Raw genomic sequence first — 16,141 nt, 5'->3', positions numbered from 1 at the left:
AAATTTATCATGCCAGCACCCAGCGTGTCCCTCCGGTCTTCCTTGTTTCCTTGCCTGAGTCTAGCCAGTGGCAGGCAGCTTTCAGCAACAAAAGCCAGGGTGTCATGTGGGTCAGAGTTGTTCTTCACCCCAGGTCTGCAGAGCTGAGAGCTCTGACCGGGAGCCAGGTCAGGGCAAGGGAGAGGGGGTGCATATTCAGGAATCTTGAGGGACCTTGGGGAATGTCTGAGGACAGGGCTGCAGATCCACCCGCTTCTGGTTCAGCCTCCCGAAGCAGAGACATCGTTGGTGCTGAGGAGACATTGCAGGGTAGGGAGTGGAGAGCCGATCGCTGCTGTTATTTGTTCCGGGGCTAAATTAGACAGCGATGGAGTTCACCCCAGTCCTGCTGTCCTCATCCCATCTCCCTCACTGTGAGCATTCCGCCCCACCGATGTTTCTTTACTATTTGCTGAAGATAAAAATGTGTCTGTGTGGGGGTGGGATGGGGCTGAGAGCTGGGGAGAGCTCTTTGGAATTTGAAAGCATTCCCAACGTCCCTGAACCTATGCATTTCTCACGCCTAACATCACCCCTCCAATCAGTCTTGAATAAATATCTCGAAACCTCCTACTTGCCTGGGTGCCTGAAGGACAACACACGCGACATTATTTCTCTCCACTGACTGACAATGGAGTTCAGTGTTCTCTGCAGCTTGCACTTGGCCTCAGAGGCGACTACAAGCTGTCTCATGGTGCAGCCACCACAATTCCTGCGACAGGAAGGCTTGGGCCAGGGGCCTGGTGTCCGAGAGCAGCGCCCTTGGACCTTTTCCCCAAGAATGGAGCTCTGTCCTTGGGAAGGGGGGCCGAGCTGGCAGGAGAGAAAGGTGGATAGTGAGTATCACCAGAAGGCCCCGAAGCAGGACAGATGTTGGGCAAAAGCCAGCTGATGAGAAAATAGGCCTTCAACTCCCCCTACTTCCTCTCTTGTCTTTTATTTTTTTTTGAATGAAGAAACGAAAAAGGCTGGGAACAAACTTCTTGTTATCCCTCTGGGTTAAATGCTCGGATTGTCAGCTTAGATCAATTTAGCCTCTTCCAACCCTGGACTTTTTGGTCCCCATGGTCTAGGGCAAATTTTATCTTTGTTGCAGAGGTTGGGAAACTGTGGCACAGAATTAGGGAGTTAATTTCCTGGGGGACACAACGGGGAAGCCGAGGAAGGAACCCGGTGGGGGGGAAGCCTGTTGGAACGGGCTCCATGCTGCTCCAGGACCCTACACACATCCATCCTGTCCTGTTGCTCTCAGACCAACAGGGCTTTTACAGCCGGCGTTCATTCTGCTCCAGAAACGTACCTGCGGCCTGTAAATCTCTCTGCTCTTGGGGAGCAAGTGCGGCTCTCTGCCACCCCTGCCAAATTCCAAGGGTGATGGGAGGGAAGGCAGCCAGGAATGGAGTTCTGGTTCTTTCTCATGGTTTTCTTTGGCAGCCACTCAATGGCTGGGGATGAATGACCAAGGGAATCGCCCCACCACACGTTGTTGGGGGACCATGAACAGCAGGGCAGGGACCATGAGGAGACGGCAGCCTGGGTGCTCAAAAGCAGAGGGTGCCATAGCTGGCCAACAACAGATCACAGGGACCCTCCGAGGGCTGCCCCCCACGGGAGTGATCCTGACACAGCCTGAGTCCCGGCTGCTGGGCAGGGGTGGAGAGGCCTGTTCGCTCGCCTAGGGTGCTGTCCCCACAGCCCAGAACTGCCAGAGCTCTGCAGATGGGAGCAGGCTGCGGCCAACTTCCCCAGCTTTTGAAAATCCTGCATCTTAATTAGTTCCCCACTGCTTTTGTACATGGCCCACATTTTAATAGTCTCCAGGCCTGTTCCACAGTTTGCTCTCGGATGTTCGGCGTGATTTCTCTTCTCCTCAAGACAGTCCCCCTGGCTCCTCCGGCACCCTCCCAGTCCGGGAACAACTTAAGGAGCGCCGATGTGCCAAGCATGTAGCCCGAGATTGATGAGCCTGTCAGCCGGCTGCCTCTGCCCCCTGGCCTCCTCCCTCCTGTGTGCTCCTCACAGGGATGAGGCAGACTGGGGTGGGCGAGCTGGGGGAGGCGAATGCAGAGACCGGTGGAGCCCCTAGCCAGGTGTGAGCCAGTGGACAACGTGACCTTCTCCTGGCTCGCAGAGGAGCCTGGCTGTGTCCTTCCGAGGGGAAAGGACGTTGCAGCTCCCACCCCCATCTGTCAGTGCTTATCTGTCTCTGCGGGGGGCTGGAGGGTGCCCGAGCTTGGTCGGCTGGAGAATGGATGCCTTCAAGTGCATCAGGGGGAAATGACCAGTCATTTATCTCTTTCCTGCAGTGTCAGAGCCTGCAGCCATCCATCCATCCCGGGGCCTGCAGCTTCTTCAGCTCTTGTTGGCCTCATGAGTGTGAGAGCTGGAGACAGGTGGGCGGCCCCCGCAGCCCCTGCTTCATGCTGTGACTGTTCATGGCTTTTTAAAAACCTTCCTGGCATCTCGGGAAGGAGCTGGGTCTGGGGACAGCCCGCGCTGTCTTGGCACTGGCAGGAACACGCTTTGAAGACAGAGGCGCACCCGTTTTTTTTTCATCTGTATCCCAAGTGCCCAGAACATAGGCTTGGCACATAGTAGGTGGACAGTAAAGACTTGTTAAAGGAATGAAGGGAAGAAAGGTGTCCGTTGTTTGATCTCAGGCTTGAAGATCACGGCTTAGCTCTCATCATCGCATTTCGCAGATGAGGGAGACAGAGCCAGAGAGGAGCAGCCTGCGGCAGATGACCTTGCCTTCCCGTCCCGTGTCCAGCCTGGCCTGTGGGGCCTGTCCCAGCGTTGCATCTTGCCTCTCTTTGGTAGGAACTACAGCTGTGCTCTGCGGGAGAAAATACATCAAACAGGGACCCCAAGGTCTGGGTTCAGGTTCAGACCCCTCCATCCACTGGCTGTGTGGTTTTGGGCAGTTACCTAACCTCTCTGGCCTTGATTCTTCATTTGTAAAATGCAGCATGGCAGCTGCTCTGCTCACTTCACAGGGTTGTTCTGAGAGTCACGTGGATGGTGGAGCTGAGGGCGCAGCACGTGCGAGGAGGCACTGGGATGCCCTCTCCGTGCCACACTGCTGGGCGGCCGAGGGGGCCTCTGCCATACTGTCCCTGTGCCCAGCACCGAGGGTGCACTTGTCGAGGGAGATCCCTGCCCAGCTGGAAGGGTGTGTGCCGTCTGGCCCAGAATGGGAACGTGTTCTGCGTTGGAGTCTTTTCCAAATCTGTTGTGTTCCACTCTGAGGAGAGGAAGGAACCCTGGCGTCTGGCTATGGGATTGACTCACCTGGAACAGAACCACAGCTTGCACTAGCTCACACCTTGCATCCCAGAGCTCAGCCCTTTGGCATCTATTGCCCGGGACACATAGATAAACTGGGTGAGACTTCCCTGCTTTTATTAACACTGTAGTGTGCTAGGCAATGCCCGCCTGGCTGAGTCTTTTCTTCTTATTTTTAAAAAAAATATATTTATTTTATTGATTTCAGAGAGGAAGGGAGAGAGAGAGATAGAAACATCAATGATGAGAGAGAATCATTGATCGGCTGCCTCCTGCACACCCCCTACTGAGGGATTGAGCCCGCAACCCAGGCATGTGCCCTTGGCTGGAATCGAACCTGGGACCCTTTAGTCCGCAGGCGATGCTCTGTCCGCTGAGCCAAACCAACCAGGGCTGTCTTTTCTTCTGTCCTTGGCCTCAGCTGGTCCATCTTCTTCTGAGTACTGGCCACCTGGCCTCTATACCTGGCCTTCATTCTGTTCACTCTGGGGGGATGCCGGCTGCTCAGGGGCCAGGGAACTGTGCCTCAATACGTACTGCCTCTGGATGTGCTGCCAACCAGGATGCATGAGGACAGGGCTTATCTCTATCAAACCCAGGCATGTGCCCTTGGCTGGAATCGAACCTGGGACCCTTTAGTCCGCAGGCGATGCTCTGTCCGCTGAGCCAAACCAACCAGGGCTGTCTTTTCTTCTGTCCTTGGCCTCAGCTGGTCCATCTTCTTCTGAGTACTGGCCACCTGGCCTCTATACCTGGCCTTCATTCTGTTCACTCTGGGGGGATGCCGGCTGCTCAGGGGCCAGGGAACTGTGCCTCAATAGGTACTGCCTCTGGATGTGCTGCCAACCAGGATGTAAGTGCATGAGGACAGGGCTTATCTCTATCATGAACCGACCTCACCTAAGCACCAAGCTTGGCTCATTGGTGCGGCTCCACACTCAGCACTGCAGTAACTACTGTTTCCCCGCTTCTGCCCTCATCCCCCTTCAGTTATTGATCCTGGTAAAATGTGAGCATTATCATGTCACTCTTTGCTTGAAACCTTCAGTGGCCTCCGGTCGCACTCAGAGCAGAAGCCAGCTTTCTCACAGTCACCTCACCACCCTTCAAGGTGCCCCTAACTCTGAACTGGGCTCCTCTTCCACTGGCTCACCGGGAACTGTGCCTCAATAGGTACTGCCTCTGGATGTGCTGCCAACCAGGATGTAAGTGCATGAGGACAGGGCTTATCTCTATCATGAACCGACCTCACCTAAGCACCAAGCTTGGCTCATTGGTGCGGCTCCACACTCAGCACTGCAGTAACTACTGTTTCCCCACTTCTGCCCTCATCCCCCTTCAGTTATTGATCCTGGTAAAATGTGAGCATTATCATGTCACTCTTTGCTTGAAACCTCCAGTGGCCCCCGATCGCACTCAGAGCAGAAGCCAGCATTCTCACAGGGACCTCCCTGTGAGGTCACCCTTCAAGGCGCCCCTAACTCTGAACTGGGCTCCTGTTCCACTGGCTCACTGTGCTCCAGGCAGATGAGCCTTGGCACTGATAGCTCCTTGGCCTGGAATGTTTATTTTAGGTATTTTTTCTTCCCCATTAGAATATACGATCTATGAAGCAGGAGTTTTTGTCTCTTATGTTCACAGCCGTGTCCCTAGCACCTAGAAAAGAGTCTGGCACATAGTAAATGTTTAATAATTATTTGTCAAGGGAAGGAATAGAGCAAGGCATCCTCCATGTGGTTCTGCCATGATTTCCAATCTGCAGGCAAACGCCCATCCTGGAATTGAAGCGGTGCCGGCACCTCCGCCTTCAAGCTCTGCCTCCTGTCTATGAAGCAGGAGTTTTTGTCTCTTATGTTCACAGCTGTGTCCCTAGCACCTAGAAAAGAGTCTGGTATATAGTAAATGTTTAATAATTATTTGTCAAGGGAAGAAATAGAGCAAGGCATCCTCTGTGGTTCTGCCATGATTTCCAATCTGCAGGCCAACGCCCATCCTGGAATTGAAGCGGTGCCCGAACCTCCGCCTTCGAGCTCTGCCTCCTCCTCAGCCTCCTCTGTCCTCTGCGGGCTATGGACTCAGCGGACTCAGCCTCTTTGCTTCCATTCTCTCCGGGCCCATGCCCGGGTGGGGTGGAAAGGTGTGCCCCACCGTCTCTCAGGCTCTGAGAGTGTCAGCGGTTGAGGAGTAAGTGGAGAAGTGCAAGGAGAGGGAGACTTTAGTAGACGAAAGGCAGGGAGCTCCTAGTAACTGAGCACGCCCCCTGTGCCCAGCACTCGATAGTTTCCATGATCTTACCTGCCCCATAACAACACCAGGAAGTGGGCTTTGTTCTGCCAGTTCTACAGATGAGATCAAGACCAAGTGTGTGTTTAGGGCACTAGAGCTGACATTTCACCCCAGAGGGGCCTCTTGCGCTTTCCAGTTATCTGCGTTCTCTTCAGCTATTTCACCACTCAGTCCATCCCCATCATCCTTCCTTTCCTCCCGTGCTGCTCAGCTGCCCTGGCTTGGTGTGGTGGCCAGCACGGTGGTGAGCTTCCTTTAACAGTGTGGGTGTTTTTCTGTGTCTCAGGGGTGGGGGGATGCTTATCTGTGGTTCTGGCCTCTGTGTTGGCTTACGAGTGGGTGGGTAGGTACAGCAGGTTGTGGGAGCCAGAGGCTATTTGGGGGAATGATCAACCCTCCTGTTGTGTGGATATTCTCAGATTCTTAAAAATTTTTTTTTATTGATTTTAGAGAGGAAGGGAGAGAGAGATAGAAACATCACTGATAAGAGAGAATCATCGATCGGCTGCCTCCTGCACGCCTCACACTGGGGATCGAGCCTGCAACCCAGGTATGTGCTCTGAAGGGAGTCAAACTGTGACCTCCTGCTTCATAGGTCAAAGTTCAACCACTGAGCCATGCTGGCCGGGCTATTCTGGGATTCTCGAACATGCGATAACAAGGGCCTGAAGGGTGCAGTCTGGGTGATGGGTCCTCAATGTGAACCTTATCTATTTTGAGCTTTATGAATCACAAAACAGGGAGTCAACGGCAGCCAAGAAAATGGCACCCCTGAGGAATGAGCAGATGGATTCCTGGGCCTGCCACCATCTCAGGAAATCAGGTCTTTGGCTCCCCCCAGTCTCTTCCCCTGTGGGGTGAGATAACAATATCCTCCCCTCCCCCCGTGAGCCGGATGGGGATACATGAAGGAATGATTCTTAAGCTCCTTGCTGCTTGGTGTACGTTGATGTATAATAAACCCAGGGAAATATGATGAGTTTAACTCCTCGAAATAATAAGCACCCAGAGAGAAAACCGCACATTTGTATTTTTAAAGAAAAACTAGAGGCAGGTTAAAAGAAAAATCTGAGCGCTCATGATGTGGCAGGAGGATCGTCTGCCATTGTCTGTGGGATTTCTCCCTCCCTTTTGCACCATAACTCTACCTCCGGGCCCCTGCCTCGCAGAGAGCTCGTGATGGATGGACGGATGGATGTGCCTTGTCGGGTGTTTCACTGCAATTTCCCTCGGGGCAGTCTGTCTGTTGGCAGAGCACAGCCTCCCGAAAGATGGTATCTCTTGCAAACTCGACAGCTAACAGACAGCTCCTCTCTTTGTATATTTCCCCAAAGAAGAACTGTCTTAATCTGTTTTTTTATGTGGCATATTTTATTATAATCCATATATGACTTGCAGGTTTTCAGTCCTCCATCCTGAGCCAAAAGCAAAACAAAACAAAACACACACAACAACGCGTGAAGAGTCAGAGGCTCCGTGAGCCTGTGACATCCAGGCGTGTGCATTTTTAAATGACCTGGGATTTAATTACTCACTGTGCTCCCATGTTGTACTTTCAGGCAGGCTCATCTTGCCTGCATCCTGTTAATGAGCTCAGTGGCTCCAACAGCCCAGTGGAAGCTTTGCTTTTGGTGTGTTGGGTGGTAGGCTTGGGGCACCTGTGTCCAAAGCCTGTGGCTTTGATCTCCATCCAAGAGGGTGCTGCCCTGTCCACCCTGTCCACAGCCCTGGGGAGAAGCCGGCCATTGCTCTTCACTAGTGATTTTCTTTATTTCTTTGCCTTTATTTGTGATTTTCTTTTCTTTCTCCTTCTTCTTCTTTTTTTTAAAAGACTTTCTGTGCTTCAGTCCTTGTTTGTCTAAGAGGTTTTTTCTTATTTGGAAACCGATTTGCTTCGGTTTGCACAGAAGCTGTCTCTGGTGTGATGGATCGTGCTGGAAGTCACCCAAGGAGTATCTCTGTTCCCAATTAGAAGTGGAGGCAGAGCTGCGTACGGGGCCCAGGGAGGCGGCTGGCTTGGGTGACAGCTGCTGCCGCTCTGGAGAGAGTAACGATCCGTGGGTTTATATCCATGTGTATAAAATCAGGCTAATTTAAAGATGAATTATGTGTGTGTTTTGGACCATTTTCTTTCAATGTTAAAGGTTTGATGGCTCCTATCAGGTTATGTGGTCCCTAAATTTGTGTGAGATTCAAATTGAGTACACTTTTAAAGAATGACTAAATCCTACATCTAGATGAGATGTATTCGGATAAAACAGAATCAATGAAATCCCTCAGGGATTTCAACAGGGCGCATGTCTGGACACACATTGTGCAAAAGCGTGGACCTATTATCTTCTTTCCCCTTCAGTCTGGACCTCCTGTGGTCAGGGCCAGAGAATGTACCCTGTGCTGGTTTGCTGGGAGGCCCTGGCTAGCATGTTACTCTGACCTTGCGAGCCTTACCCATAGTGCTTTGAAACCAGGGTTTGCCAGAGGTCAGCTAGAATGCTGTCTTAGAATGGCAGTTGGCCAGGTATTACGCAGGCACCATTAACCATTAAGAACCATATTTAATGTTTTTCCTGTTTTTTGAAAGCAAATCATAGCACACATTACTCTTAATGGCTACCAACCTGCCCTACTGAATACTAGAAATGTGGCTAATGTGAATTGAGATGTGCTATATGTATAAAACACACCAGACTTTGAAGACTTAATGCAAATAAAAGAATGCAAAATATTGCATTAATATTTTTATATTGATTACATGTTGAAATGAGAATATTTGTATATACTAGTATTCAGTTAGGAAAAATATATTAAAATTAATTGCATCTGTTGTTCTTTACTGTTTTTTTTTTTAAATTATTGATTTCAGAGGAAGGGAGAGAGAGAGAGGGAGAGGGAGATGGAGGAAGGGGGGGAGAGAGAGAGAGAGAGAGAGAAACATCAATGATGAGGAAAAAATCATTGATCAGCTGCTTCCTGCATAATGCACCCCCCCCCCACTGGGAATTGAACTGTGACCTTCTGGTTCATAAATCGATGTCCAGCCACTGAGCCATGCTGGCTGGGATGTGCTTTACTTTTTATTTATTTATTTTTAAATCTTTATTGCCCCCCCCCCCCCCCCCCATTTCCCCTCTCCATCCGGTTCCTGCCCCATCCCAGGCCTTAACCACCCTATTGTCTGTGCCCATAGGTAATGCATATCTATAATAATAAAAGCATAATATGCTAATTAGATTGGACAGCCAAATGACCTTCTGGACGTCATTCCGGAAATCCTTCCCAATGAAGCCGCAGTGGCGGAGGCTGAGGCAGAGGTGGTTAAGGGCGATCAGGCAGGCAGGCGAGCAGTTAGGGGCGATCAGGGCAGGCAGAGTGGTTAGGGGCGATCAGGCAGGCAGGCGAGTGGTTAGGGGTGATCAGGCAGGCAGGCAAGCGGTTAGGAGCCAGCGGTTCCAGATTGAGAGAGGGATGTCCTACTGCCGGTTTAGGCCCGATCCCACAGGGGTCGGACATCCCTCAAGGGGTCCCAGATTTCGAGAGGGTGCAGGCCAGGCTGAGGGACCCCCCCCCCCCCCACCATGTATGAATTTCGTGCACCGAGCCTCTAGTATGTATATAAGGTCTTTGTTTAATCTCTTCCTGCCCCTCCACCCACTTCCTTCTGAGAATCATCAGTCTGTTCCATTTTCATGCCTCTGATTCTATTCACCAGTTTATTCTGTTCATTAGATTTCTTATTCTTTTATTTTGATTTTTAGATCCGATTGTTGATAGGTATGTATTTGTTGCCATTTTATTGTTCATATTTTTGATCTTTTTCTTCTTCTTCCTCTTCTTAAAGAATACCCTTCAACATTTCATATAATACTGGTTTGGTGCTGATGAACTCCTTTAGCTTTTTCTTGTCTGTCAAACTCTATCTGACCTTCAATTCTAAATGATAGCTTTTCTGGGTAGAGTAATCTTGGTTGTAGGTCCTTGCTATTCATCACTTTGAATATTTCTTGCCACTCCCTTCTGGCCTGCCTAGTTTCTGTTGAGAAATCAGCTGACAGTGGTATGGGCATTCCCTTGTAGGGAACTAACTTCTTTTCTCTTGCTGCTTTTAAGATTCTCTCTTTGTCTTTAGCCCTTGGCATTTTAATTATGATGTGTCTTGGTGTGGTCATCTTTGGGTTCCTCTTGTTTGGGATTCTGTGCTTCCTGGACAGAGTAAGTCTATTTCTTTCACCAGGTAGGGGAAGTTTTCTGTCATTATTTCTTCAAATAGGTTTTCAATATCTTGCTCTCTGTCTCTTCTTTTGGTACCCCCATAATGAGAATGTTTATACGGTTGAAGTTGTCCCAGAGGCTCCTTACACTATCCTCATATTTTTGGATTCTTTTTTCTTTTTGCTCTTCTGGTTGGGTGTTTTTTGCTTCTTTATATTTCAAATGGTTGATTTGATTCTCAGAATGCTCTACTCTACTGTTGAATCCCTGTATATTATTCTTTATTTCAGTCAGTGTATGCTTAATTTCTGACTGGTCCTTTTCCATTTTTTTTGGAGGTTTCTAGAAGATTCTTGAGTAACCTTATAACCATGGTTTTGAACTCAGTAGTTTGCTTTCTTCCATTTCTTTCATTGGTGACATGTTTCTTTGTCTCCACATATTGGCTGCTTCCCTATGTTTGTTTCTATGCATTGGGTTTAGCTGCTATGTATCCTTGAGTTGGTAGAGTGTCCTTGTGTAGTAGGTATTCTACAGGGCCCAGTGGCTCACCCTCCCCAATCACCTGAGGTGGACACTCTAGGTACATCCCTTTGTGGGCTGTGTGCACAGTCTTGTAGTTGAGACTTGATTGCTGTTGTGTCACTGGAAGGAATTGGTCTCCAGCCCAATTGGCTGTGAGGACCAGCTGCGACTACAGTGGGAGAGCTGCTGTGCAGGAGACACCCCTATGGAGCAGGACTTGCTTCAGTGGTGCTTTGGTGCTCACTGAGTCTGCCCCTTGAGTGTGTTGCTTATGGATGTGTAGAGTTGTAATCTGGTATGGTCTGACACTGACCACTGGGTACACTGGCTCTTGGGTTTCCAGGGAGGTGCAAAGCCAGCCACTTCCTGGGGCTGCCCAGTAGGAGCTACAGAGAGATCTGCAGATTCCTCCTCTTTGTATCCTCTTTGGAAGTGCCCAGATGAGGCCCAGCTATGAAACAAGGCAGGCTGATGATGGTGCTGGGTCTTGGGCCTTTTACTGATATGTTTGGGGCTCCCTGACCCAGCTGCAGCTTGCTTGAGAGACTTTTAACCTGAGCAAGGACAGGCCATTCATATGCAAAAGCTGCTGCATCCAGCTTGGGTGGGGTTGTAAATTGGATGAGGCGGGTCTTAGGAAATCACTAGGGTGGAGCAAACAGAAATGGCTGCCAGTCAGTCCTGCTTCCAGGGAGGTTCTAGCATAGGAACAATGACCCTTGTGAGCACCTCCATCTGGGAAAAAGCTGCCCTGAATTCCTGCCCCAATGCCAGACAATCCAGTTCCTCCTCATATATATTTCTGCTCTCCGGAGCCTCGCCCTGGTGCTGGAGCTCAGAGGAAGCGGGACCTTGTAAATTTATTTTGTGGTGCCAGCCTTTTAAGAGGAACAGATGGGTCTCCAGCAGCCTCTGTGTCACTGAGCTCCAATCTGCACTGGTTTTTACATCCTGTAATTCTTACTGCTTGTAGGGACTTCTTTTCCCAGCTCTGGGACCCTGGGCTGGGGGTCTGGTGTGGGGCTGGGATCACTTGGTCCTCCAAGCCGCCTCCACAGAGATGATCTCCCTTCTGATTAAAAAAGTGGCACATGTGGGGGCCGGAATAGCCCACCAGCCTGTTTCGTGCCTCCGCACTTCCTACCAGTGTCAGTGTGCTTTCTTCTTTACTTTAGTTGTAGGACTTCCATTCAGCCAGCTTTCCAGTGGTTCTGGATGATGGTTGTTCTGTATTTTAGTTGTAATTTTGATGTGGTTGTGGGAGGCAGCGAGTACAGACGTTTACCTATGCCGCCATCTTCAAATCTCCACTCTTTACTTTTTAAAATGTGGCTACTAGAAAGTTTAAATGATGTAAGTGGCTTGCCTTATGTTTCTATTGGATAGTGCTGCTGTACCATTAAAATCATTATTATTCAAACTTTTGTAATAATAATATGTTGCATTTAGAGGGCACTTAGAACATCCCAGGCTCTTTACATATATGATCTAATTTTGAATCTTAAATTTTGAATCGAAAAACCAGCACAAGAATTGATACGTCTCAGTTTCCACTCTGTTTCTCACACTAGTTTTGTGAGTGAATCTTTTCAGTTTCTATATGTGGTGTATTAACTTGTTAATTCTCACACCAACACTGTGAAGTAGTATGACCATAACCACTTAACACAAAAGGAAATGGAAACTCTAAGGTTTACGTAACTAGCCAATATATGGCAAGGCTAGGGTTTGACTCCAGGGCTGTCTGAAAGCAGAACTTCTAGGAGCCAATGAAATATCTTGACAGTCAGGCAAGAATGATGCCACTGTATTTCTCTGTGACCCTGGGAAAGTCTCCTTAGTCTCTCTGTGTCCACTTTCCTCATTAAGGGGTTGGACTTCAGATGCTATTGGAGGTTCCTTCTAGCTCATTTCATTGTTGCCATTTTCGTTTTCTTTCCCCTCTTGATTCTTCTGCTGTGCCCATCTGGTAAAGGACTAGAAGACCAAGGGAATAGATTGAATTATAGGAAAGCAGGATGGAGGAATACTTAGCATGGGAGTAAGAAGGAGAAGGAGGAGGAGGAAGTTCAGTTGATGAGAAATTCTATATGAGGTCAGTACTGTGGTGACAGAGTGAACACCACATGGGGATGTTCAGCTAGAACAGCCCAGAGCCATGACACAAACCTGCCCTCCACCTCAGCAGAGATCTGCCTTTTATCTCAAAGTAGGAAAACTATGGAGAGAGCCTAGGAATGCAGTGGAAATGTGCAAAGTTTTGGAGAAAGACTTTTCAAGCGAGGCAAGGCAGTCTGTACAATTAGATTAGGTGAATGGGTTCTGGAGGCAGATTGGGGTTAAGGCCGACTTTATCCCTTAGCAGCTGTGTGATATGAAGCAAGTTCTACACCTCCCTCAGCTGCAGTGTCTGCATCTATAAAATGGGATCACTGTACTTTCCTCTTGGGTGGTGGTGGGGATTAAGTAGCAATGACAGCTACCGTGTTTTGAATGTTTACTGTGTGCCAAGCACCCTGCATATATACACAGATATCAACACCCACTAAGGTCATTAGGGCTCAGCCTGGGCCTGCAAACTACTAATAAGGATGCATTAAGTGGAGCTTTTGTCATGATCTTAATGGCCTCTAGAAAATATTTGGTTGCATTCTTGCCCTACTGTATTACTTTATTTTATTATTTAAAAAATATTTTTATTGATTTCAGACAGGATGGGAGAGGGTGAGAGATAGAAACATCAATGATGAGAATCATTGGTTGGTTGCCTCCTGCACAACCCCCACTGGGGATCAAACATGCAACCTGGGGCATGTGCCCTGACCGGGGATTGAACTGTGACTTCCTGGTTCATAGGTTGACACTCAACTACTGAGCCACGGCAGTTGGGCCTACTGTGTTACTTTAGATGAAGTTACTTCTCTGAGCCTCTCAAGTGACTCATTTATAAAATGAGAGGATTAAAACAGATGATCTGTAAGGTTTTTTTTTTCAGCTCAAAATGTACAGTTCTGGAAGTAGGGTTTATTTAGTGTTGAGAAGACTAAGGGGATACTAAAATATGAACTTCAAATATGTAGATATGAATGATTATTGTAAGTTTGAGGGATGGTGAGCAGCTGTTCTCTTTTGACCTTGGATAGGACATGAGGCGGCACACTTTAATTGTTTTAGACCTGGCTTTGGAAGCCTTTTCTGACTTGGGAGGAAGAATAATATGTCATTGGAGCAGGCTCTGAAGTTGTACACTCTGAACTCATTAAAGCAGACAGTTGACTTCTTCTGACACTCCATTTCAGTGTAACTTCACACAGGCCTTCCCTGATCCTGTGATCTAAGCAGACCCCCACCTATTCTTCCTTCACATTTCACTCTGTGGGGTTCCTTTAAAGCCCTTATTACAGTTTGTAATTGCATGTTTATTTTGGATTTAGTGTTTAGTGTCTACCTCTTTAGATTGTAAACTACCTAAAGGCCAGGACTGTCTTTGTTTGGCTCCCCTCCTGTGTACCTAGTTCCAGCACAGCAGTGGTCACATGGCAGTGCCTGGTAAATATTTGTTGCATGACTAGATGGATGGGTGAGTTTCAGAGGTGGTTGATTGGGTGGCATTGCTTCTTGATGGAGTTGGATCCTCTGCTTGCCTTTATTGGTAAGAGAAACCCCAGAGACCTTGTCTCGCAAGGGACGTTAGATACTGTTCCTTCTTCCCGCTTTCTTCTGGGGCTGGTCACCATGGATAGGTATTTCTTTCTCTTCGATGGGTTGCTTAGTGCCCCTTCCCTGTGGACTGGTCAGCCTGCATCTGGTTTTGGTGGAGGAGTAGAAGGGGTAGGTAGAGATCCATTTGAGTCAGAACAGAGCCCAGGGAAGCAGGGCTTGATCTTGCTGGTTATTTCCATTTGCTCCCCCAGATCCACTCTCTGTCCCTTTTTACACCATCCTGGGCTCCAGGAAGTTGACCTCCGTGGACTGCATCAACACGGATCCTTGGTCTCTGGCATCTGGTGGAGGCTGGCCGGTGGGAGGGCAGGGCAGGAAGATGAGGACGGAAGGAGAGAGAGGCTGGGCTGTGTGTCCCCATGCCTCCGTGCTGTGAACCTCTGACCTGCGGGCTCAGCAGAGAGGGAGGCTCCTCTGCTGCAAGCACAGCTCCTGCCCGGGAGCTCTGCTGTGGCGCCCCCTCCAGGTTCTTACAAACACTCCCCTCTGTCCCTCCAGGAATAGCAGTGATAATGACTCCCCACTGTTAACTCTCCTGGGCTGTTTCACCGTTCCCTTTTGTTCCCTTCTTCTGCCCACACCTCTGTGAAGAGTCCCTACACTAATCTCCCAACCCCCCATACATTTCCTCTGCCTGTTTTCTAGGGCACCATTCCCTCATATTCTTGCACCCATTTTATCTGATACATAGTAGGGACCTCACATCTGATTGTCAGGGTGGGCATGAGGTACAGGATCGGAGGAGAGGTTGGAGGAATATTTTGTATTAAGTCCAAATATGGTCATTTGTACCTGAGGTTTCCGTTTTTAATGAAACAACAAAAAAAACAAACCTTCCTTTGAGTTAGCAGTTTGGGGGACATACTGAGGAAGGGATTCAGCTCTTTCTGGTCTCTTTCGTGGGCAGGGCCGGCTCTGGCTGCCACTGCTCAGCTGGCCCCCTGACCTCCAGCCCCAGGTAGCTGATCAAACTCCTGATGTCTTCAGAAAAAACGCCCTGGTGTGCAGAGCTGCGGATCTGGGCCTGTTAGGCATCTGTGCTTGCTCTTTCTCTTCCCTTGGCTTTGCAGGCCTTCGCTTCCCTGGTGAGTTGTTAAGAACAGCCTCTGAGGTTGAAATAGCTTTTCATGGAGCAGACCTGAGCTGGCAGCCAGCGTGGCTGAGGGGAGGTCACCGAGTTGCCTAACGAGAGGTGGGATGGAGGGAGAGAATAATAAGACGTGAGGCTGGCATTGATGCACCGCATTAGAGTTTTCAAAGAACTTAAATGCAAAGGAGCACAAAATGGCCAGGTGGGGTGCTTGGCACTGCTGTCCTCACTTTGTAGATTCAGGAAAGGTCTCTGGGTCCTTGAGTGCTTTGCCCAAAGTCCCAGGGCTGGAGAGTGGCAGAAGCTGGACTGAGACCCAGGCTGTCTGATCCCACATCCAACCGGCGCCCTTTCTGCTCTACCTCTGCCGTCTCTGAGGGTGCAGGCAGGGTTGGAATCGACCTCAAGGACTGTGAGCTGGACCCAGAAAAGCTGGACCCAACTGCAGTGTCCTGCTCCACTTGAAGGAGAGAGCACAGGCGGCCTCGAGCCTTAGCCAGGAGCTCTGGTTCCTGCACGCCCTCAAGGGCCATCTCCTGCCCCTCCTGTCCCTCCTGCTTCTAGTGGCCTGACCCTGCTTTTCTGTTCTCGTGTTTCAGAGGTGGAGCTGCCCCTGAAGAAGGACGGGTTCACCTCAGAGAGCACCACGCTAGAAGCCTTGCTCCGAGGCGAGGGGGTTGAGAAGAAGGTGGACACCAGAGAGGAGGAGAGCATCCAGGAGATACAGGTATTTCTGTGTCCGCTGAGGGAGGAGGGCGCCCCCAGAGCATCACTAGGGACTCTAGTACCGGCTTGGGTCCTCCTCTCAAGGGCCAGGGCTGCGTCTCAAGTTCCCTCGTGGCACATTCTTTTCTGATGTAACATGTCTCCGGGAAGAAGGCAATGTTCCTCTCAAATCCGTTTGTACTCAAAATATATCTTGGGGGCTTGTTGTATGACAGGCATGGCACTACGTCCTGGGGGCACTGTGGTGAGCAAAACAAA

General features: G+C 49.5%; 1 protein-coding gene across 4 annotated transcripts in view; it reads left to right on the top strand.

Annotated features, from left to right (window-relative positions):
• The window catches only part of DPF3 (D4, zinc and double PHD fingers, family 3), a 279,416-nt gene that overhangs the window by 148,803 nt on the left and 114,472 nt on the right, over positions 1 to 16,141 (top strand). For all 4 annotated transcript variants that reach the window (XR_001362031.1, XM_005865797.2, XM_014539307.1 and 1 more), the window contains exon 4: positions 15,757 to 15,884. Coding sequence is in view for 3 of the 4 variants with exons in the window: in XM_005865797.2 (XP_005865859.1) it covers positions 15,757 to 15,884 (128 nt within the window). In the remaining variant the exon portion in view is untranslated. The remainder of the gene's footprint in view (positions 1 to 15,756; positions 15,885 to 16,141) is intronic.

This window comes from Myotis brandtii, unplaced genomic scaffold, assembly GCF_000412655.1.
Source record: "Myotis brandtii unplaced genomic scaffold, ASM41265v1 scaffold213, whole genome shotgun sequence".
Lineage (NCBI taxonomy): Eukaryota > Metazoa > Chordata > Mammalia > Chiroptera > Vespertilionidae > Myotis > Myotis brandtii.
Note: the sequence above shows the minus strand (reverse complement) of the source record. Positions and strands in the feature narration are given on the sequence as shown.